Source organism: Vombatus ursinus, unplaced genomic scaffold (assembly GCF_900497805.2).
Source record: "Vombatus ursinus unplaced genomic scaffold, bare-nosed wombat genome assembly UNPS02004647.1, whole genome shotgun sequence".
In the NCBI taxonomy this organism is placed as follows: domain Eukaryota; kingdom Metazoa; phylum Chordata; class Mammalia; order Diprotodontia; family Vombatidae; genus Vombatus; species Vombatus ursinus.
Window position 1 is genome coordinate 65,547 of NW_020944425.1, and position 22,537 is coordinate 88,083.

The 22,537-nt window shown below is 43.2% G+C and overlaps 1 gene segment (V, D, J or C); it reads left to right on the forward strand.

Moving 5' to 3' along the window:
* The first annotated feature begins 6,139 nt into the window (after window positions 1-6,139).
* Window positions 6,140-6,740, forward strand: LOC114025403. The segment is given in 2 exon segments: window positions 6,140-6,251; window positions 6,409-6,740. Coding segments are annotated over 2 exon segments (363 nt in total).
* The last annotated feature ends 15,797 nt before the right edge of the window (window positions 6,741-22,537 follow it).

A 22,537-nucleotide genomic window follows, 5' to 3' on the forward strand; every position in this document is an offset into this window, starting at 1 on the left:
TTTATCCTTGATCTGGGAATTCTGGAATTTGGCTACAGTATTCTGAAGAGTTTTCCTCTGGGGATCTCTTTCAGGAGGAGATTGGTGGATTCTTTCAATTTCTATTTTCTCCTCTGGTTCTAAAATATCAGGGCAGTTTTCCCTGATAATTTCTTGAAAGATGATGTCTAGGCTCTTTTTATGATCATGGCTATCAGATAGCCCAATAATTTTTAAATACTCTCTCCTGGATCTATTTTCCAGGTCAGTTGTTTTTCCAATGAGATGGTTCACATTCTCTTCTATTTTTTTCATTCTTTTGGATTAGTGTTACAGTGCCTTGATTTCTCAAATTGTCATTAGCTTCCAATTGCTTCATTCTAATTTTTAAGGAAGTATTTTCTTCAGTAAGCTTTTGGACTTCCTTTTCCATTTGGCCAATTTTGCTTTTTAGGGCATTCTTCCATTCATTGGCTTTTTGGACCTCTTTTGCCATTTGGGTTAGGCTATTTTTTAAGGTGTTATTTTCTTCAGTATTTTTTCGGTCTCCTTTAGCATCACTCTCAGTTTTTCCTCTACTTCTCTTACTTGCTTCTAAAAATCCTTTTTGTCCTCTTCCATGGCCTGGGACCAATTCACATATTTTGTGGAGGCTTTGGATGTAGGAGCTTTGGCTTCGTTGTCTTCTTCTGGTTGTATGTTTTGATCTTCTTTGTCACCAAAGTAAGATAATATGGTCTGACTCTTTTTGCATTGCTTGCTCATGATCCAGACCAATTACTTGAGTTATAACCTTTTTGTTAAGGTGGGGGACTGTTTCCAGTGTGGAGAATGTACTGTCCCAAGCTTCAGGGGTTTTGTGCAGCTGTTTTCAGAGATACTTCTAGGGACCTGTAAATTTTCAGTTCTTCCAAGGTGCTATGATCAAAGGTGAGGTGTTTACTCCTTTTCTGGCCTGTACTCTGGTCTATGAGTGACCACAAACACTCTCTTCTGTCTTGGAACTGTGAGGATTCCCTCTCCACAGCCACTACAAGCTCCACCACACCAGTGCTCCTCCTCGCCCCAGGACTACCACCCAGAACTGTGACCCAGATCCAAGCACGGGCAAAGCAAGAGAATCCTGCACCAGCAGAGAGACCCCTGCAATCCCTCTCTGATCAGCCACTCTATTCCCCCTCAGTCTGTGGGCTGGAAGCTCAGGAAGCAGCCGCCGCCCTGGGGCCAAGCTCAGGGAATGGGGCTGGAATCCCACCATTGTCTCTCAGCACCGCAGAAACAGACTTTTCCCACTGACCTAAGTTGTCTTTCGAGTTTATGGGTTGAGAAGTCAGGAAATCGTCACAGCTACCCACGATTCAGTCCTCTGAGGCCTGCTCCAGGTTTGCTGTGGCCTGTGTACCCACATCAAATTGCGCTCCTCTCCCTGCCCGGCACAATATACCTTTCTAATCAACCACCCAGGCTGTCTTTGGCTGGAAATTTGTTTCACTCTGTCTTTTTGTGGGTTCTGCTGCTTTATAACATGTTGAGAGCCATTTTTTATAGGTATTTGGTGGGCTATGGGGGAGAGCTCAAGCAAGTCACTGCTTTTACTCTGCCATCTTGGCTCCACTACCCTGCTTTTTTTTTTCTTGTGGATTTTTCCTTCTGTTCTTATTCTTCATGCACAGAATAACTAATGTGGAAATATTTTGACACAATTGTACAAGTATAATCTAAATCAGATTGCTTGCTGTCATGGGGAGGGTAGGAGGTAGGGAGAGAGGGACAAAAATTTCAAACTCAAAATTTTACAAAAATGAATATTGAAAACTGAAAAGAAAAAAGGAAATTAAAAAATCATCAAAAGATGTTGGACAGGCTTGTTTTTTATCATGGCTTTCAGATAGTTCAATAATTCTTATGTTGTCTCTCCTGGATCTATTTTTAGGTCAGTTGTTTTTCCAATGAAAAAATTCATATTTTCTTCTTTTTTTGATTTTTGATTTTGTTTTTTATCATATCTTGATATCTCATAGAGTCATTGGTTTTTACTTGGTCAATTCTAATTTTTAAAGAATTCTTTTCTTCAGTGAGTTTTTGTACTTCTTTCCATTTGACCAATTCTATTTTTCTTTAAATTAACTAATTTCTTTTTAGTTTTCAACATTCTCTTCCATAAGCTTTTGAATTTTAAATTTTCTCCCCCTCCCTCCCCACCTTCCTCACCAAGATTGGATATAGGCTCTACAGATATATTCCTATTAAACACATTTTAACATTAGTCATGTTGTAAAGAAGAATTAGAACCCATAGGAGGAACCACAACAAAGAAGAAACAAAATGGAAGAAAAAAAAAAGAGCAAATAGTATGCTTCAATCTGCATTCAAACTCCAACAAACTCAGAGTTATTTTGATTTGTATTTCTCTAATCTAGAGCATTTTTTTCATATGACTATAGATAGCTTTAATTTCTTCATCTGAGAACTACCAGTTTATATCCTTTGACCACTTGTCAATTGGGGAATGACTTATATTCTTATAAATTTACTTAGTTCCCTATATATTTTAGAAATGAGGTTCTTATCAGAGAAGCAGTTGTAAAAATTCTTTCCCAGTTTTCTGCTTCCCTCCTAATCTTGGCTGCCCTGGCTTTGTTTGGGCAAAAACTTTTCAATTTAATGAAGTCAAAATTATCCATTTTGCATTTCATAATGTTCTCTATCTCTTGTTTTGTCATAAATGTGGGGTTTAGCTGCTGTCTTGCCCCAGGGGTGGGGCTCTGCTGCTGGGTTGCTGTGGAAGCTGGGTCTCTTTGCTGGCAGGCCACAGGAGCAAGGTCTCTCTGTTGGTCAATTCAGGGGTGGGGAGTCACTACTGGTCAGCAATGGGGTCCAGTCTGGAAATGAATGGCTGAACAAGTTGTGGTGTATGAAAGTAAGGGAATACTATTGTGCTATAAGAAATGATTAGCAGGAGGATTTCAGAAAAACCTGGAAAGACTTACATGAACTGCTGCAGAGTGAAGTGAGCAGAACCAGGAGAACGTTGTGCACAGTAACAGCAGCACTCAGCGGTGAACAACTTTGATAGACTTAGCTCTTCTCAGCAATACAATGATCTCAGACAAGTACAAATGACTCATGATGGAAAATGCTATCTACATCTAGAGAGAGAACTATGGAGTTTGAATGCAGATCAAGGCATACGGTTTTCACTTTCTTGGTTTTGTTTTTTGGTTCTTTCTTTCTTGTGTTTTTCCCTTTTGTTCTGATCTTTCACAATATGACTAGTGTGAAAATATATTTAACACGATTATACACACATAGCCTACATCAGATCACTCACTGTCTTCGGAAGGGGAGAGGGAGGGAGAAAATTTGGAACTCAAAATCTTACAAAAATGAATGTTGAAAATTATCTTTGCATGTCATTTAAAAAAAATACTATTAAGAAAGAAAGAATAGAAAGTGTGGGGAAGAAAAGAACCAATGAGAGAAACAGGCCAGAGATGGGGGGTGGGCATTCAGTCATGACTCAAGGGTGAAAAAGCCCTTATCCTGAGGTCTCCTGACATTCCCTGGGGCTGCCATTGGCCCTGCGGCCACTAGAGGGAAACATTGCAATGAGGTTGGGGCTGAGCTGGGCTGGAAACGCCCCCTGGGGATCTTGGCCCCTGAGCTCCTGGTCTCCTGCTCTGTGGCCTGGGGGAGGCTCAGCTGATGCTTCCTTCCCAGCCCCTCCCACTGAGCTGGGGACAGATGGAGAGCCCCCCTCCCAACACCCTCCCCTTTTGTGGGGCAGTTCAGAATTCCCTTAAGGCCCAGAGTTTGAACAACACCTTCAGATACTAAAAATGCACAGAACAATCACAGGATAACCAAGTGTTCAGCACATACCCTGTGCCAGGCACTGTGCCAGGGGCGGGGGGCATAATAACAAATAGGAGCAGGCTCTGTTCTTAAGATGCTTCCCTTCCATTGGAGGAGCCCAGATGCCCCTGAATGGGGAAGTACAACGCAGAGAAATGCCAGGGAGCTGGGGGAGGAGGGGCCTCTCAGTTGTGGGTTGGGGGGATGAGGAAAGGCCTCAGGCAGAAGAGGGGGCTGCAGCAAGAACCCCAAGAAAGAGCCTCCAACCTCCCCCTCCCCACATCTCCCTCCATTCCCAGATCTTTGGGATCTGCCTGATGATGGGTGTGGGCTCAGGCCCAGAGGGACAGCCAGCAGTTAGTATTTACTGGGAACTTTAAGGTTTATAAGGAATGTCATGTATTAGGCCTCCCTGCCTGCCCTGGGACGTAGGTGTATTATGTTCCCATTTTACAGATAAGGGAACTCAGCCCCTACAGGTTAGGTGACTTGCCCAAGGTCATACAGCTCATAAGCTTCAGAGTCAAGAATTGAAAGCACATCTTTCTGACTCCAAGTTGCATGCTCTGACCACTGCACCACCCAGCCATGGGATCAGTAGAGAAGTGAGGCCCAGCACAGGGGGCTGAGCCTCAGAATGAGCTGAGGCTGGGAATTATTGTTTTTTGTCCTTTGTTCTGGGAAGAGGACCAATGACATCAGGAAGGTGGTGTCTTGAATTACAAGTCAAAGGGGCTTAGAGGAGGCAGGGCTGTGCCAAGTCACAGCCTCACTTTGTCCTCCAGAGCCATTGGCATCTAGTGGGGAGGAAAGCAAAGGACAAGGTTAAAGGGGAAAGACAAAGACCAAAGCAGGGAGAGGATCCCGGCTCAGGCTGGAAGGTAGGATGAGCTCTGACATCAGAGAGGAGGCAAAGTAGGTCTTTTCTTTCTCTCTTTTTCCCTTTTCACCCAAAGACCAAAGCTGTCCATAATCCACACTTGCTTCCAAGGTCTGTGATGACCTCCCTGGGGAGTTCCTTCTCCATCAACATACATCTCAGTCCTTCCCTGTTTCAGGATGGAAAGAAAAGGGAGGCCCAGCCCAGGGAGGATGATCCCAAGAGGGCTGAGCTCCAGAATGAGCTGAGGCTGGGAGGACTCCCCCAGGCCCTCTGAGGCTTAGCATATGTCCTAAGTCTGGGGTCTGGGTGGTCTCCTGACTCTGATGATGGGGCTGTGGGGGTCCAGAGAGAACTCCCAAACCCCATCTGGCCTGAAGGATCATGCCCAGAAGCCAGGGGATAAGACAGTCTAAGACTGTGCCCTGAATGTGGAGAAAATGCTCACCTGCCTACCTCCTATTTTCTTGAATATTAAATAAATAAAATTAAATACATTTTCTAAAACCTTGCCCTGTATTTTTGTCCCTAAGATTCTCAGGCTCTGGGGAATCTGCTCAGAATCTTGAGATCTAGGCTGGATCATTGAAGGCCAGAGCTGGAAGGGAGCTTAGAGATCCCTGTTCCAATCCCCCTCTTTCACCAATGGGGAAGTGAGGCCCACAGTGAGGGGTGTGCCTGGCTTTCTTCCTCTGCAGCCTCTTGGGAGGCCTGAGCAGCAGGAGCCCTGGGGATTTGGGGGCAGAAGCTGGGTCCACTTTCTGTTATGATTGTTCCTCTGGATGGTCATGAGGCAGCTCTGGATTGGGGGCAGGGCAAGGCAACAAGCATTTATTAATCCCTTCCTGTGTCCTGGGCTCTGTGCTGGGATACCAATGCAAATAAATGGAGAGTCCCTGCCCTTCTGGAGCTTACATTCTAATAGGATAAGATAACCCATTAAAGGAGCTCACAGTGATGGGGGAGAGAAGTCACCATCCCAGGGTGTCTCTGAAGCCTCCAAAGTCACAGGCACAGCTGGAGGGGAATGAAGGCTGGCTGTCCCCAAGCAGGTCCTGGGGGAACTCACCAAGGGGAGGAGGGGACAGCATGGTGGAGGGATGGCCCATGGGGAGAAGGCCCCAGTGCACAGGGAAGGTCCAGGAGGACACAGCAGTTCAGTGACATTGACAAGGTCCTGGAGCATCAGACACAGAGCCTGGGGAGGAATGAGCCTGACTCCCAGAATCCCACAATCTCAGAGTAGGAAATGACCTCAGGGCCATGATGAGCCTCCCCTGACAGAAGAAGGCCCTGCCCCCTCTGCCCCAGGAGCCCACAGGCTCACTCAGTCCTCCCCTGAGGCCCCTCCTTCAGGGATCCAGAACAGGAGCAGATTTGCATGTGGGGCCCTCCTCCCTGCAGGGCCTGAGCTGGTCTTAAGAGAGCCCTGGGGGAGCCCAGCCCAGCTGGGGAGCCTCAGGACACTGAGCTGTGGGAGGAACCTTGACCATGGCCTGGATCTCTCTGCTCTTCTCACTCCTGACTGTCTACACAGGTGAGGCTTCCCAGGGACTCCTCCCTGTGGCTCAGGCCCCACAATGTCTCAGGCCAGGCCTGGCCTGAGCTCATGCTGAAGCTGCTTGAGGGGCCAGCATCCCCTTGGGGAGAGAGGCCCCTGCCTCTGACCAATGTCTTCTTTCCTCTCCTTGCAGGTTCTGGGGCCTCCTATGTGCTGACTCAGCCACCTTCAGTCTCCAAAGGCCTGGGAGAGACGGCCTCCATCTCCTGTGCTGGGGGTGGAGTTAGTAGTAAATATGTACACTGGTACCAGCAGAAACCTGGCCAGGCCCCTAAGCTGGTGATTTATGAAGATAGCAAGAGGCCCTCGGGGATCCCTGCCCGATTCTCTGGCTCCAAGTCAGGGAACACCGCCACCCTGAGCATCTCTGGGCTCCAGGCTGAGGATGAGGCTGATTATTACTGTCAGCTGTGGGATAGTAGTGCTAATCCTCACAGTGACACAGACTGATGGGGAAGTGAGACAAAAACCCCCCAGGCTCTGCTCCCTCTGTGCCCTCCCCTCTGGGCTCCAGAGGTGCCTGGTGAGCATAGGATGGAGACAGCTTCTCCCTCAGCCCCTTCCTCCCCTCCTCCCTCCCTGCTCTTCTGCCTGCGTGGCCCCTTCCCCCTCTCTGACCCTCCCCCCACGGATCCATCCCCGTCCCCAGGTCCTTATCTTCTCCCTCCCTCCCTCCACATGCTCCCCTCTCATTCCTTCAGCTCTGCTGTCCTCTGAAAGCCTATTTTGGTCTTTTCCCAGCTTTGAAGGCTGTTCAGTTGCCGAGATTGAGGAAGGAGAAAGGAACCCACTGAAGTCCTCTCAAATTCCCCTCCAAACCATTAGAAAACTGCATTAGAATTGATCCAGGAGCAGGGAAGCAGGTAACAAGCCTGGTGGGAATGGTCTGTGTCCCTGCAGTGGGGAGGGAGCAGGGTCCAAGAGCAGCAGCAGCAGCAGCCAACCTCACAGCAGGGGGCCTGCAGCAGGGCTCCAAGTCTGGGGCAATCCACCAGGGAGACCCCGCCCTCCTGCAAGCCAGGAGCCCCCTGGGCAAGAGAGCAGTCTGTGCAGCTCTGCAAGGCCCCACCCCTGTTACCCAGCCCCAGCACAAGCCACCAGGGAGGCCTGGACCCCATTGCTGACCAGTAATCATGCCCCACTGAGGGGCTGGCCAAGAGAGAGACCCAGTCCTATGGCCTACCAGCAGAGAGGCCCAGTTTGCATAGCAACCCAGCAGCTGAGCCCCACCCCTGGCGCAGGGCAGCAGCTAAACCTCATACCCAGGGGAAGTCAACAAGGCGCCCCACCCCAATTACAAGTTAGAAGGGAAGCCTTCCTCCAGAGAAAGAAAGCAGCTAAGCTCAGATGCCCGGTGAAAGTCAGCAGTAAGAGCCAGAGCCCCAGCACTAATGCTTGGGCCAGTGCAGGACCAGAGCCCAACTCTCACAGGAAGACATCAAGTCATAAAAAAGACAGAAAAAGTGAGCAAAAAAAAAAAGTTCTTGACTATGGAAAGTTACTAGGATGATAGGGAAGATCAAGGCATAAACTTAAATGAGGACAATAGTGTCAAAATGGCTGCATGTGAAGGCTCAATGAAAAATCTGATTTGGTTTCAGGCCCAAAAAGAATTCCTGGAAGAGCTTAGAAAGGATTTTACAATTTAGAGAACTAGAAGAAAAAATTGGGGAAAGAAATAGGAGTAATGCAAGAGAATCATGAAAAAAGAGTCAATAGATGAGGGTGGTGGAAAATAACTCCCTAAGAAAATAAAACCAGGGGGCAGCTAGGTGGCACAGTCGATAGAATACCGGCACTGAAGTCAGGAGGACCTGAGTTCAAATCTGGCCTCAGACCAAACACTTGACACTTACTAGCTGTGTGACCCTGGGCAAGTCAATTAACCCCAATTGCCTTAAAAAAAAAGTAAAGAAAAGAAAACCTGCCAAATGGAAAAGGAAGTGCAAAAGCTCACTGAAGAAAATAATTCCTTAAAAATCAGAATTGAACAAGTTGAGACTAATCATTTTATGAGACGCTCTGTGAGTGAAGCTCTGGTCTGTGCTGACCTTGGTGATCTGTTTGAACCTCACTAAAGAAACCTGGGGTCACCAAGGGTACAATGAGGGACACTGGGGCTGGAGAAATAAGAGTGGAGTGAGGCAGGGACCGATAAAGAAACACATTTCAGCATGTCCAGTGCCTGGACCAGAACCCAGCACATAGTAGGTGCTTGGTCAATGTTACTGATTGACTGATGGATTCCTAAAGAGCCAGCCAGTGCTGGGTTCCATCAAGTCCCTGGGGGATGACCAGGAATAAGGGAGGTCTAAGTTTAGGAGTTTAGAGAACCTAGGACTGGCCGGTTGCCGGCAGTAGCCACCCTGGTCCTTAGGCAGTGCCCTCTGCCATACCCACAAAAGACCAGTCAGTCAGTATCCAGGGAAGGCCCAGTCCTCAGTAGGTCCCACCATGCTGCTGCCTGGGAGGTTCTGGGTGCGCCTGGCAGCACTTAATGTGGCACGATGAGGCCGGGGAAGCCAGCAAGCCACTGCCCTTTGTGTGCCCACCCTTCTCTGTTCCAGCTGCAGAAATTTATCAGCTGTGTAATCTTAGGCAAGTTATCTTATCTCTGTTTGCCCCAGTTTTATGATCTATAAAGACAGAAATAATACCAGTACCACCTCCCAGGGTTGCTGCTGTGAGATGGTGGAGTGCTTAACACAATGACTTGCATATACTGAGCACTATATTATTATTATTTCTTTAATTGAATGTAATTGTTCCATACTTGATAACTCTAAACTAGTTTTCAAATGCCAAAGGTATTAATTCCAATGAATTATTTTGAATGTGATAACTTGGAAATGCAACTGATGTCATCTGAAGTTTATTGTTTGCGTTATTGTTGTATTTCTAAACTGTATTATTGCATTTATGAATTTATATTGCAAAAACTGAGATAATATCGCAAACCAGAAATGTTGTGAGACTAGAATTTCACCTTTAATCTGGATGCTATTAGATTATGAATTGGGCTCTTAAAAGGATGTGATGGGGGGAAGATACTCTGAAATGGTTAAATATTTAATGAGGCATATTTTGTTATAAAGCAGAAAATAATAATATATAATAGCAAATTTTCACTCGAAATTCTTGGGTATTATGAAAGTGCATAGGGTGGTTTAACGATGTAGCTTCAACACATTAATGATGAGTCAACAATCAGGTATTTGTGGTAGGTCTGAAGCCCCAGAAGATGGGTAGTTTTAATTTGTAAGTAAAGCATAAATGAAATGTGAACATTAGAGAAACATCAGGAAAGATAGCCAAGTCCTAAGTTGTGGTTAGTGAAATTTGCTATATAAAGTACAAATTCTTGGGACTATCATTTACTATTGTTTGAAGTTTTCATTATAGAGATAGTCTGTTGAATTTTCATGAAGCCAGCTGCAATCTGGGAACTGCTGAAGATGAATGTCTGTGCCTGGGAAAGTTTTTGGGGATGACTATGGCATGGAGTAGGTGAGATTCTACTGCCATTGTTTCCACATTATGTTATTTCTTTTCAGAAAGGAAAATTTCTGCCTGGTTAATGCTGAGCCTTGCTTTGAAAAGCTGATGACGTCATTGGCTGTCAGATTTGATGCATGCCTGGAATCAAACAGAGCTAAGGAAGATTTTTTCCTCTGTTATGATATGTGACATTATTATAACTATGTCCCTGCTTTTCCTTTTATAGGAGATTTCTATCATCAAGAAGTTTTGTGATACAAAAGTAAATCTACTAATAATAGATAACTGGAACATCTCTGAGTACTATAATAGGATGCAAGTATGAATATCTTACAATTTTAATTTATCTTTGAGATCAAAGAATAAAATAAGGGTGATATCCTCTTAAGGGGGAAATGATTAAACAAAGTAATAAGACAAAGATGTGACAAGATAGTTTTCTAATTAAATGGAATAGTAAACTTTGAGAAAAGCAACAGGATTATACTGTTTTCTCTAAGAACTGTATACAAATGAATATGGTTGGCTTCCAAAACTTATCTTTCAAGGAATTTCAGGTTTTGAACATGTTTTTTTCTAATAAGTTCTCAAAATTGGATTTTTACACATAAATTAGATGGATAATGGTAAAGGAAGTGAAATTATTTTCCCTTTGCCAAAGTATGTGTCTGATCATTTTAAAAGGCAGAACAGTTCTTTTATGGTTGGATCCTCAAGTTTTTAAAAGATCCTTATATCAGGTACAGGATTTAGGTAAAGATAGAAACAGCAAACAGTATATAATCTGAAATTCTCTGAAGTTTCAACATTGGAGTACCAAATTTACGTGACTGTACTAAATTATACTAAGTCAGAATTAACTCAGGACCTCTAGATTTGGAACCAGAGGAGCAAAACTCCCTTTAGGGCTGTGCTGATAATGAAGCCTATTGTCCAAGAAAAGATACATAGGAACCAGATAAATACATGAGACATCTGTTACTCAAAAAGTGCTGATTAAATGCACATTGTGAATAAGCTTTTAGGATACAAGGAGACTCGATGTTAGTTAATACTGGTGATAACCATTGTATAGCTTTGCATGGTTTATGCTTAAGTTTTCTTGGTTATCTTGGTGACATGTAAATATCTCTTCTCAAAACTACTCTATTGTGAGCCCTGTAAGTAGACTGATCTGTACCTGACTTAGTGTAATTATGCAATTATGGAAATTGTGAGAAAAACTTTATTGTATTGTTTGATCCTAGCCCTGTGTGGCTAGGAAACTGGACCACCTCTCCATGTCTTTAACCAAGGACCTATGATATTCTGATAAGAAACTCTGATCCAAAGCTTGATACAAGGAGCTTTCTCTCAAGTGTTAACCCACATGTCTTCTAAGGGCCACTCCCAGATCTTTTAACTACTCCCAGGCAATTAGGTGGCACAATGGATAGAGTACCAGCCCTGGTGTCAGGAGGACCTGAGTTCACATCTGGCCTCAGACACTTGACACTTACTAGTGTCACTTAACAAGTGGGCAAGTCACTTAACCCCATTGCCTAGCAAAAACAAACAAACAAAAACAAAAAAACACAGGTGACTACTCCCACAGCTGCCAGCTTGTGGGTATGGAACCCTGAATCCTCTGAAGATGGCTCCAGTTCTGAGTGGATGTCTGAACCCATTGGAGGCCTTGCCTTTCAGCTTTGTAAAGGCCTGAAGAAGGTAACTTCTGAGGCAGAGGGTTCCCCCAAGAGTCGGAACCAGGTGTGTGTGAAGAAGGGCTAGCTCCCCTGGTACGGGGAAAAAGGGAGACCAGAGATCAGGTGTGTCTGAGGAGATGACTGTGACCTGGAGATCCCTTCAATCTTGGACATCTTGGGGTCACCCCTGAGCCTGAGCTAAGCCTAGAGCCTTCCCTGATCCCAGCTCTCCTGACCCTGAAGAGTCTGGCTTCTCCCCCTGCTTCCATGTGCTCTCCTCTCTGACCAAATTCAATTATCCTCTCCAAATTCTCTGAGGTGATTCCAAGCTCTCAACAACTCTTCCAACAAAACCATTTCTCTCCCTTTCTCCCAAACTTTCTCTCTCAGACTTTAATGCCTTTGTTCACCTAAAATCAGTCATTTCTACACCCCTGAGCCATAGGATGCCTACTGAATGAACCAGAGAGATACCTTCATCTTCCTACAGACACCCATTTAGCAGAGGAAGAAAGCCCAGTAATGAGGCCCTGAGGGGCTTAGCCTCAGACCAGGAAGGTGCCTAGAAGAGACTGGTCCCATGTTAGAGAGAAAGAGAGAGATGAAGAGAAAAGAATAGAAAGTGGGTGCAGGGGTTGGTGAGAAGAAAAGGACCAATGAAAGAACTGGGCCAGAGATGGGGGATGGGCATTCAATTATGAGTCAAGGGTGGAAAAGCCCTTATCCTGATGTCTCTTGACCTTCCCTGGGGCTGCCATTGGCCCTGCGGCCACCAGAGGGAGACGTTGGGATGAGGTTGGATCTGAGCTGGGTTAGAAATGCCCCCTGGGGGCATTATTTCATTTTCCTAAACCTTGTCCTACCTCTGGCTCCCTGAGGCTCTCAGTATCTGGGGAATCTGCTCAGAATTTTGAGACCCTCTTGGTTAGATCACTGAAGGTCAAAGACGAAAAGAGGTCCCCTTCTCCACTGGAGCAGTGTCTGAAAGGTTGGACTCTTTTTTCTCCACCTCTCCTCTACCAAGTCGCGTTCCCTGCTCCACCAAAATATGCTCTCACTTAGGTGGTTTGGGGTCTCTTTTTCCTAGTTTTTGTTTCAATTTCTTTAGGATGGGAAAAGAGAAGCACTTTCATGGAACTATTATAATTTTAAATCATGCCTTGTGAAGAAATGTCATTTTAAAAAATATCTTCTAAGTAGCAAAATATTTAGGAACCTAGGTAGTGTAGTGGATAGAGTATTGGGCCTGGATTCAGGAAGCCTCAAGTTCAAATCCTGACCTGGTCACTTACCAGTTGTGTAGCCCTGGACAAGTCTCTAACCTCTGTCTGCCTCAGTTTCCTCATACTTCAAATGGACTTAATAATAGCACCTGCCTCCCAGGGTTGTTGTAGGGATAATATGAGATAATAATTGTGAAGTGTTTCACAAAGGGCCTGGCAAAGAGTAACAGCCAAAGAGGAGGGATGAGGGAAAAAGGAGAAGGGAACATCAGATTGGTGCAGTAGGTAGAGCCTTGAACTCAAGTAAAGAAGATCCGAGCTTGAATATGGCTTCAGACCTTCTTTGTATGACCCTGGGCAAGTCACTTAACCTCCATGGGCCTCAGTTTCCTCATCTGTCAAATTAGGATAAGGATAACATTTACCTCTTATGGTTATTGTGAAGATAAAATGAAATAATATCTGTGAAGTTCCCCAGAAAGAGTTATTTCAGACAACGAGGGCAAAATATTAGATAGAAACAGACCCAGAAGCAGTGGCTCAAGGAGACCCTGGTTAGAGCAGTGACATTTTCTGATTATTAGATGGGGAACTGTCATTACATAACCCAGGCTGACATTGAGAAGACTGAGGATCATTTGGATTTCTTCTCAAAACCAGAAATTCCTATATTACGACCATTTTTTCACTTAGGAAATTGATCTTATTCTTATAAATTTGAACCTTTTCCACGTATCTGGGAAATGAGTCTCTCATCCCATATTTGGCTACCAGGAAGCGTCTCTCTAATGGTCATTTTCCTCCTTCCACTGTGCTAACAGCTGGGAATATAAATTGAAGTGAAAAGAAAGACTGTCCCTTTTTTCAAGGGGCTTCCATTTCAAAGCAGAAAGGCAGTAAAAAAAAAAAGGGACCTTCCTCCTCAGCTTCCCCGGGGTTGCCATCAGCCCTGTGGCCACCAGAGGGAGACATTGAATTAAGGTTGGGGCTAAGCTGGGCTGGAAACGCCCCCTGGGGCCCTTGGCCCCTGAGCTCCAGGTCTCCTGTTCTGTGGGCTGGGGGAGGCTCAGCTGATGCTGCCTTCCCAGTCCCTCCTACTGAGCTGGGGGCAGATGGAGAGCCATCTTCCCTTTCAAGGGGACAGTCCAGAATTCTCTTAGGCCCCAGAGTTTGAACAACACCCTCAAGTGTGAAAAATGCAGAGAACAATCACAGGATAACCAAGTGTTCAGCACTTACCCTGTGCCAGGCACTTTGCCAGGTGCTGGGGGCACAATACTAAACAGGAGCAGACTCTGATCTCAGGGCACTTCTCTTCTATTGGATGAGCCCACATGCCCCTGAATGGGAAAGTGCAACACAGAGAAGTGCCAGGGAGCTGGGAGAGGAGGGGCCTCTCAGCTGTGGGTTGGGGGGATGAGGAAAGGCCTCAGGCAGAAGAGGGGGCTGCAGCAAGAACCCCTACAAAGGGCCTTCCACTCTCCCCCTCCCCACATATCTCTCCATTCTGAGATCTTTGTAAACAGCCTGATGGTGGGTGTGGGCTCGAGCCCAGAGGGTCAGGTAGGATATGGTATTTACTGGGAACTTTTAAGGTTTGTAAGGCAGTGATGTATTAGGTCCTGCGAAGTAGGTGCTATTAGGTTCCCATTTTATATATAAGAGAATCAAGCCCCAGACAGATTAGGTGACTTGCCCAGGGTCACACAGCCAATAAGCCTCAGAGAGAAGAATTGAAAGCAGATCTTCCTGACTCCAAGTCCCAAGCTCTAACCACTGCACCAGCTGCAGGATGGGTAGAAAAGTAAGCCCTAGCACAGTGGGGATAAAGGCAGGGGTGCTAAGGCCCAGAATGAGCTGAGGCTGGGAATTGTCATTGTTGTTTATCCTTTGTTCTGAAACAGGACCAATGACATCAGGAAGCTTGTGTCTTGAATTTATATTGCCAGGTGTTAGCACAGTGCTTGGGGCAGAGTCCACACCTCATGGATGGTTGATGCCTTGCCACTTTAAAGGAGTTGTGCCTCCTGGGGTCTGAGTTCACCAGCCCATGTTGGGAGATGCCTACTGCACTGGGCAGGCAGGGATTCTGGTGTGGTGGCCCTACTGGGGACTGACAGTAGCACCCTGGGGTAACCAGGCAGCAAACCCACAGAAGAGGGAGGAAAGACCAGTGGATCAGGAAAGTCATGGAGGAGGAAACATCCTTGGGAAGCCAACTAGATTAGCTGCCCAGCTAGAGCTCAGGAGAATGGAAGGGGCAGAGAACAATCACAGGGGTGAATCACACAAATAGGAAGTATGAGTCAGAGGCCAAAGATAGAAGAAAATGGCCCATATAAACAAAAATGTTTATGGCAGCTCTGTTGTGGTGGGTAAGAATTGTAAGTCAAAGGGATGCTCATCAATTGGGAAATGGCTAAACAAGCTGTGGTGTATGATTGTGATGGAGTATTTATGTTTCCCAAGAAATGACAAGCAAGATGATTTCAGAAAAACCTGGAAAGGTTTACATGAACTGATGGAAAGTCAAGAGACATATATTTTTGAGACCGGAACAATGTAGGGATTAAGTCTGTGTGTTTTGTTTGTATTGCCTTAAATAGTTACTATTTTCTTCATGATGGTATATAAAAGATATTTTTGTTATTTCTGCCTTTTTACACTTTTTTTTTTGCCATTTTTCTGTGCCTTATTAGCACTGTTGATTTTTATAAAGTTTCTACATGATGGTGAAAATACATCCATTTTTCAGGAGTCCAATTCAGAAGATTTTGAGGTATTTTAGTTCTAATTTACAAGGAATTTGTTGAATTCTATGTTTTTCTTCTCTTTATCTTTCTGTTAGTATTATCTAACTCTGAGAAAGAGACCTTAAAGTCTCCTACTTTTTTGTCACTACTGATGTGTTTTTGAAATTCTATTAGTTTTTGCTTTGTAAACTTATATATTTAGATATTCGAATCTTATAAAGTTAATGCTAATATTGGCTTTTGATCTCTGGTTCCTTTTAGTCAATTTCAATTTCCTTCCTTTCCTCTGATTGTATTATTTTTCTATTCTCTGATACCATGATTGAATCTTCTGCTTTTTAGACTCATTTCATGCATGGTAAATCATATCTCAGGTTCTCATAACTTATTTGTTTCTTTGTAGGCATGCTTAGCTTTTTTTGTAGATGCACAATGTGCTTAGCACAATGCCTGGCATATCTTAAATATTTATTAATCAATTACATTGACAAGCTTATTTTAACCAACAGCTTATGGGATTTTCTTTTCTCAATCAATGTTTCACTCTGTTTCATATTGCTGAATATTTTAATCCACTGAAATGTAAAATTCTGAGAGTTGGGTGTATATTTTCCACTCTTTGTGACTTTAGTATTTTTCTAAATTATGATATTTTTGTTCCCCTTAAATTTTGGAGACAACACTTTGCCTCACAACCATTATTGCTTAATCTACATTCAGGAGACATTATTATTAGGACACTCCTGTGACTCAGAACTGTTTCCCTTCCACCATTAAATGTTCCCTAAGTTTTAGAGTTTTCCTCAGTGATTGCTTATTCTTTTTTCCTATACTTAGGTATCTGATTATTCCTTTTCTTTTTTCCCTCTTTCTTTCTTACCTCTCAGTTATGTGGTTAATGGAAAATACCCCTGATCGCCTTCCATCCTGCTCCTTTGTTCACCTGCATAGTCCTGGAAAACCAATTCCCCCATTAGCTATACCCTCAACATGTCTCTTTCATCATTTTAAGTTCATTTTTCTATCGAGAGGTGACTGGCATGTCCACCGTGAGACACAAATATGTATACACATGCGTATATATATATGTATATGTATGCATGTCAAATCATTCTATTACGTCTATTTTTCTGTTCTTTTTCTGGATGCAGATAGTGTCTTCCTTTAGATGTCCTTTATAATTAATTTGGGGACTTTTAATACTTAAAATAACTGATTTGCTCAAAATTTTTCTTAAGATAATATTGCTGTTACTATATACAATGTTCTCTTGGTTCTGTTCATTTTATTCTTCATTATTTCATGCAAGTCTATCCATGATTTTCTAAGATCATCGAGCTCATCTTTTCTTATAGCACAGTAGTATTCCATCACCATCTTACGCCACGACTTGTTCAGCCATTTCCCAATTCAATGGCATTCCTGCAATTTCTAGTTCCTTGTCACCACAAAGATGCTGGTATAAACATTTTTGGAACATATAGGTTCATTTGCTTTTCCCCTAATCATCTTTGGAAATAGACCTAGTGTGATATTGCTGGGTCTACCGGTATAGACAGTTTAAGAACTCTTCAGGCATAATTCTAGATTGCTCTTCAAAATGTTTGGATCAGTTCACATTTCCCCCAACAATGAATTAGTGTTTCAATTTTTCCACATCCCCTGCAACATTTGTTGCATTCTGCTTCAATCATTTTACCTGATTTGATAGGTGTCAAATGATATCTCTGGCTTATTTGTCACCTGGGAGAGCAAGGAATAGTTTATCTGTTAGATTTATGGAGAATAGAAGAGTTTATGATGAAATGAGAGATAGAGAACATTATGAAATGCAAAATGGATAATTTTGATTTAAGGAAATTGAAAAGTTTTTGCACAAACAAAGCCAATGCAACCAAGATTAGGAGGGAAGCAGAAAACTGGGAAAGAATTTTTCCATCTAGGGTCTCTGATAAGGGCCTCATTTCTAAAACATATAGAGAATTAAGTCAAATTTGTAAGAATATAACTCATTCCCCAATTGATAAATTGTCAAAGGATATGAATAGGCATTTTTCACATGAAGAAATTAAAGCTATCTATACTCATATGAAAAAATGCTCTAAATCACTATTGATTAGAGAAATGCAAATCAAAACAATTCTGATGTACCACATCACACCTATCATGTTGACTAAGACGACAAAACAAAAAAATGATAAGTGTTGGAGAAGATGTGAGAAAATTGGAACACTAATGCATTGTTGGTGGAGTTGTGAACCGATCCAACCATTTTGGAGAGCAATTTGGAATTATGCCCAAATGGCTATAAAATTGTACATACCCTTTGATCCAGTAATAGCACTTCTAGGGCTGTATCCCAAAGAGATCACACAAATGAGAAAAGGACCCACATGTACAAAAATATTCATAGCAGTTATTTCTGTGGTGGCAAAGAATTGGAAATTGAAGAGATCCCCATTAATTGGGGAAGAACTGAACAAGTTGTGATATATGAATGTAATGGAATACTATTGTGCCATAAGAAGTGATGAGCAGGTGGACTTCAGGAAACCCTGGGAAGACTTGTATGGACTGATGCTGAGTGAAGTGAGCAGAACCAGGAGAACATTGTACACAATAACAGCCACGCTGTGTGATGACTGATATTGATAGACTTAGCCCTTCTCAGCAATTTCTAGGTAGATCTAAGACATCTCTACAAGTCTCATCATGGAAAATACTATCCAGAGAAAGAACTATGGAACCTGAATGTGGATTGAATCATACTATTTGCTCTTTTTTTCTTCTGTTTTCTTTTGTTTCTTCTTTGTTGTGGTTCCTCCTAATGGTTCTAATTCTTCTTTACAACATGAATAATGTGCACATATGTTTAATAGAAATGCATATGTAGAGCCTATATCAGATTGCAAGCTCTCTTGGGAAGGGAGGAAGAGAGGGAGGGGGAGAAAATTTAAAACTCAGAAGCTTATGGAAGTGAATGTTGAAAACTAAAAAATTAAAGAAAAGAATATGAAGGGAAATAATGGAAAAAAAATGAAAAGAAAGGCGGCTTAACCATACCAGATCTAAAACTATGTAATAAATTGGCAATCATCAAAGTTTTTGCATTTCTCCCCAAAACTTAATACAGTATCTGGCACAAATAAGTCCTTGACAAATGCTTGTTGACTGATTGGCTCAGTTTTCTCTCAAAAATGGGACTCCTCATCTGAGAGGGGAGAAAGAAAGGTGTGGAAAGATTGAAAAAGAAAGAAAACTTACATCCAAGCATGGGTAAAGCAAGAGAATCCTGAACCAGCAGAGAGATCCCTGCAATCCCCCTCTGATCAGCCACTCGATTTCCCCTCAGTCTGTGGACTGGAAGCTCCAGTAGCAGCCACTGCCCCGGGGCTGTACACAGGGATTGGGGCTGGGACCAAGCTTCTCTCTCACAGCAGTCACAGACTTTTACGACTGACCTTCTAAGTTATCTTTGGTGTTTGTGCATTGAGAAGTCTGGAAACTGCCACACAATGGATTTTTTTGAATCCAGCTGCTTCATAGATTGTGACGATCGAATAAATGCATGAAGTTGATGAGCAGCAAAAATGTTACTGTTAATGCCTCCAGGCAAACGCAGCTGTGGTGCTGCAGTGTCCAATCTACAAGTAGAACTGGGGTTGATGTGCAGTTAGTGTGTCCCAGGAGGAGTAAACCATCAAGAGCTAAAAGTTGGGGCTTCTGGGTAAGCCACTGGGGTTAGGAGTATTTACATTTTGTTTCTTCTAAATAAAAAAAAAAATCAAAAGACTGAAACTAATGCAAATAAAACTATTTGTTAACCTGGTGAGATACAGACTTTGTTCTGCTAAATGCCCTGTGGCATATGAACATTTTGTGAAAGTTGTTTCCTAATGTGCAGGCTTCCAATGCTGTAAAATTGAGTAGCTAAAGTTTTCTGCCACATGGATTTTTAAAGATGTGAATTCAAGGCCAATCTGTTAAAAAGCAAAACTTTTTGATTTATGAAACAATATAGGGAACTATTCCATCCAGAGGAAACATGTTAACAAAATCTGTTTAGATGGATAGAATGTAATTGTTCTGCCCAGATCTTTGTGTTTAGTAATACATCACTGCATAGAGTCTGGAATCTTGTTCCAAAAAAGGGACATCAGGATTAAAGAAGAAAAAAAAAGACACCTGGGGGCAGGATGGGGGGGGGTGAGAGTGGGGAGGCACCAAAAAAAGAAATCCTCTTGCTGTCTTTATCACATCCCAGATCATGGGCCTGAGGGTTTGAACCTTGGCTCCATCACCTGAGAAGTAGGTGGGAGATTGGGAGAGGAATTGAGAGAAGGGGAACCTCCATGTCCCCAAGCCTAGAAAAGAGCCTGAAACCCTAGATGACACAGTGTCCTGTCTCTGTCCAGCTGCTTCAGGTGCCCACAAAGGACAGGGGCTGCCCTCCTTTCCTCTCTGACTGAGGCCTGGAACAAGGCCTGAAGCTTTGAGACCAGAAGCAGCTGGTGGACGAACCTTGGTTACAGGCACCCACCTAACTTGGGAGCACTGGCCTAGGGAAGAACATGCCAGGAGCCCCCCAGAGCAGTGACAGAGGCCACCATGACCCGGCCCTGGAGGGGAAGCCTGAGCCCCTGAGCTGAGGGCCAAAGGGACCCACAAAGAGCTCCCTGACTTAGCCTCCCTCTCCCCTCCTTGCCTTCCATGCAGGAGCTGAGGCAAGTCAGCTGGGAGCTGTCCCAGGGGCTGATCCAGGACTGCTTTTGGGCCAGCCTGGCATGGCAGAGATTCCTGGGAGATTTTCCCTTTCCTCTGTTGTCTTGGTCTTTTGAAGGGCCACCAAGGTTTTTCATGGGCTTTTGACTTTCCTTTCTGTGGCTTCCTGAGCACTCTCCTCATTTTCCAGACCTGGTTAACTCCTGTGTGTGAAGGGCATTGGAGGGCTGGCATGTGTTAAGGTGGCTGAACTCCTGCCATTCCCGGGCATTGCATTTCTGGTCTAGTAGCTGCTGTGGCTATTCAGGCCATGGGCACCTTTCTCAGGAGCTGACCCACACCAAAGAAGGACTCCTGACCATGCAGGAAGCTCTGGTCTGTGCTGACCATGGTGGTCTCTGGTTTGATCATGGAATCTCAGAATTGGAAGGGACCTCAGATCATCTAGTCTGGATTCCTTGAACTCACAAGGTTGTGGAAGCTCCATTTCTCCTCCTAAAACTCAAAAGAACAAAAGAAAGAGCCAAGGAATAGATCTTATTTCCTGGGGGCCACATGGCCTCAGAGGGGAGGTCAGAAGGCCCTTCCCTCTTATCCCAAGGTCTCTCATTGGACATCAAAGGAGTAAGTGAACTTGCCTAGATGTGAATGAAACGAAAAAGACTGTGAATGTTGACTCAAGTCTTTTTGAAAATACAGAGAGTTCCAGCTATGCAGCTAGTTCAAAAAGGCTAACATGGCTGGCAATTAGAGCCACTTACAAAATGTCCACCCATGTTCCACAGTCTTTCAAAGGAACTTCTTTTAAGCATCATCATTGTTCTCCTGGAAGTTATCTCCCTAGCACCCTCCACAGGGACAGGTTGCATCAGCCAAGCGAGATGATGGGCTCTGTGCAGGGGCCAGACCTGCTACATCTTCATTTAAGTTATGGAAGTTATTCTGTATGTGGTTACAGGGATTGTTTCATTCTTTGTATATTTGTCTCCCCAGTGCCCAGCGCCTAGAACATAATAGGCACTTAAATGCTCATTGTTTGATAGATCAAGAAAAAAAGAAAAAAAAAAGTCCCATTATTCAAGATAGTGTCTGGTTCAAGGCATCCTGTCCTAGACAGTTATCAACAGAAAAATGCTCCTGATCAGATATAGATCAGCTATAACATTGGCTAATATGACAGAAAAAATGATAAATGTTGGACAAGATGTGGGAAATTTAGGACACTAATGCATTGTCAATGGACTTGTGAACTGATCCAACCATTCTGGAGAACAATTTGGAAATATGTCCAAAGGGCTCTCAAACTGTTCATACTCTTTAATTCATCAATACACTAATATATCTATATCCCAAAGAGATCATAAAAAAGGGAAAAAAATACAAAAATATTTATAACAGTTCTTTCTGTGGTGGCAAAGAATTGGAAATTGAGGGGAAGCCCATCAATTGGGAAATGGCTGAACAAGTTGTGGTACATGAATGTAATGGAACACTGTCGTTCTACAAGAAATGATGAGCAGGTGAACTTCAGAAAAACCTGGAAAGACTTGTATGGACTGATGCTGAGTGAAGTGATCAGAACCAGGACAATACTATGTACAGCAACAGCAACAGCAACGTTGTGCTATGATTAACTATGATAGACTTAGCTCTTCTCAGCAATGCAATGGTCCAAGACAATTCCAAAAGACTCACAATGGAAACTGCCAACTACACCCAGAAAAAGAACTATGGAGTCTAAATGCAGACTAAAGCATATTATTTTCACTTTTTTTGTTTTTTTTTCTTTCTTTCTTGTGTTTTTCCCCTTCGTTCTGATTCTTCCTTCACAACATGACTGATGTGGAAATATGTTCAATATGATTGCACATGTGTAGCCTATATCAGATTGCATGCCATCTTGGAAAGAAGGGAAAATTTGTTGAAAACTAAAAGTAAACATATTTAAAAAAAAAGAAACAAAGATTAAAGAGAGAACTAAAAAAATAAAATTAAAAAAAAATTCTTGAAAGATGTTGTCCAGGCTGTTTTTTTTTTTAATGATGGCTTTCAGCAAGTCCAATGATCTTATGTTATCTCTCCTGGATCTATTTTCTAGGTAAGTTGTTTTCCCAATGAGAAATTTCAAATTTTCTTCTTCTTTGTTCACTTTTTTTAGTTTATTTTTTAATCATACCTTAATGTCTCACAGAGTTATTAATTTCTGCTTGTTCAATTCTAATTTGTAAAGAATTCTTTTCTTCTGTTAGCTTTTGTACTTCCTTTTCCATTTGGTCAATTTTCTTTTGTAGGGAGTTATTTTCCTTGGGAAATTTTGGTATTTCTTTCCCCATGCAATTGATTCTTTTTTCATGATTCTCTTATATTACTCTCATTCCTTG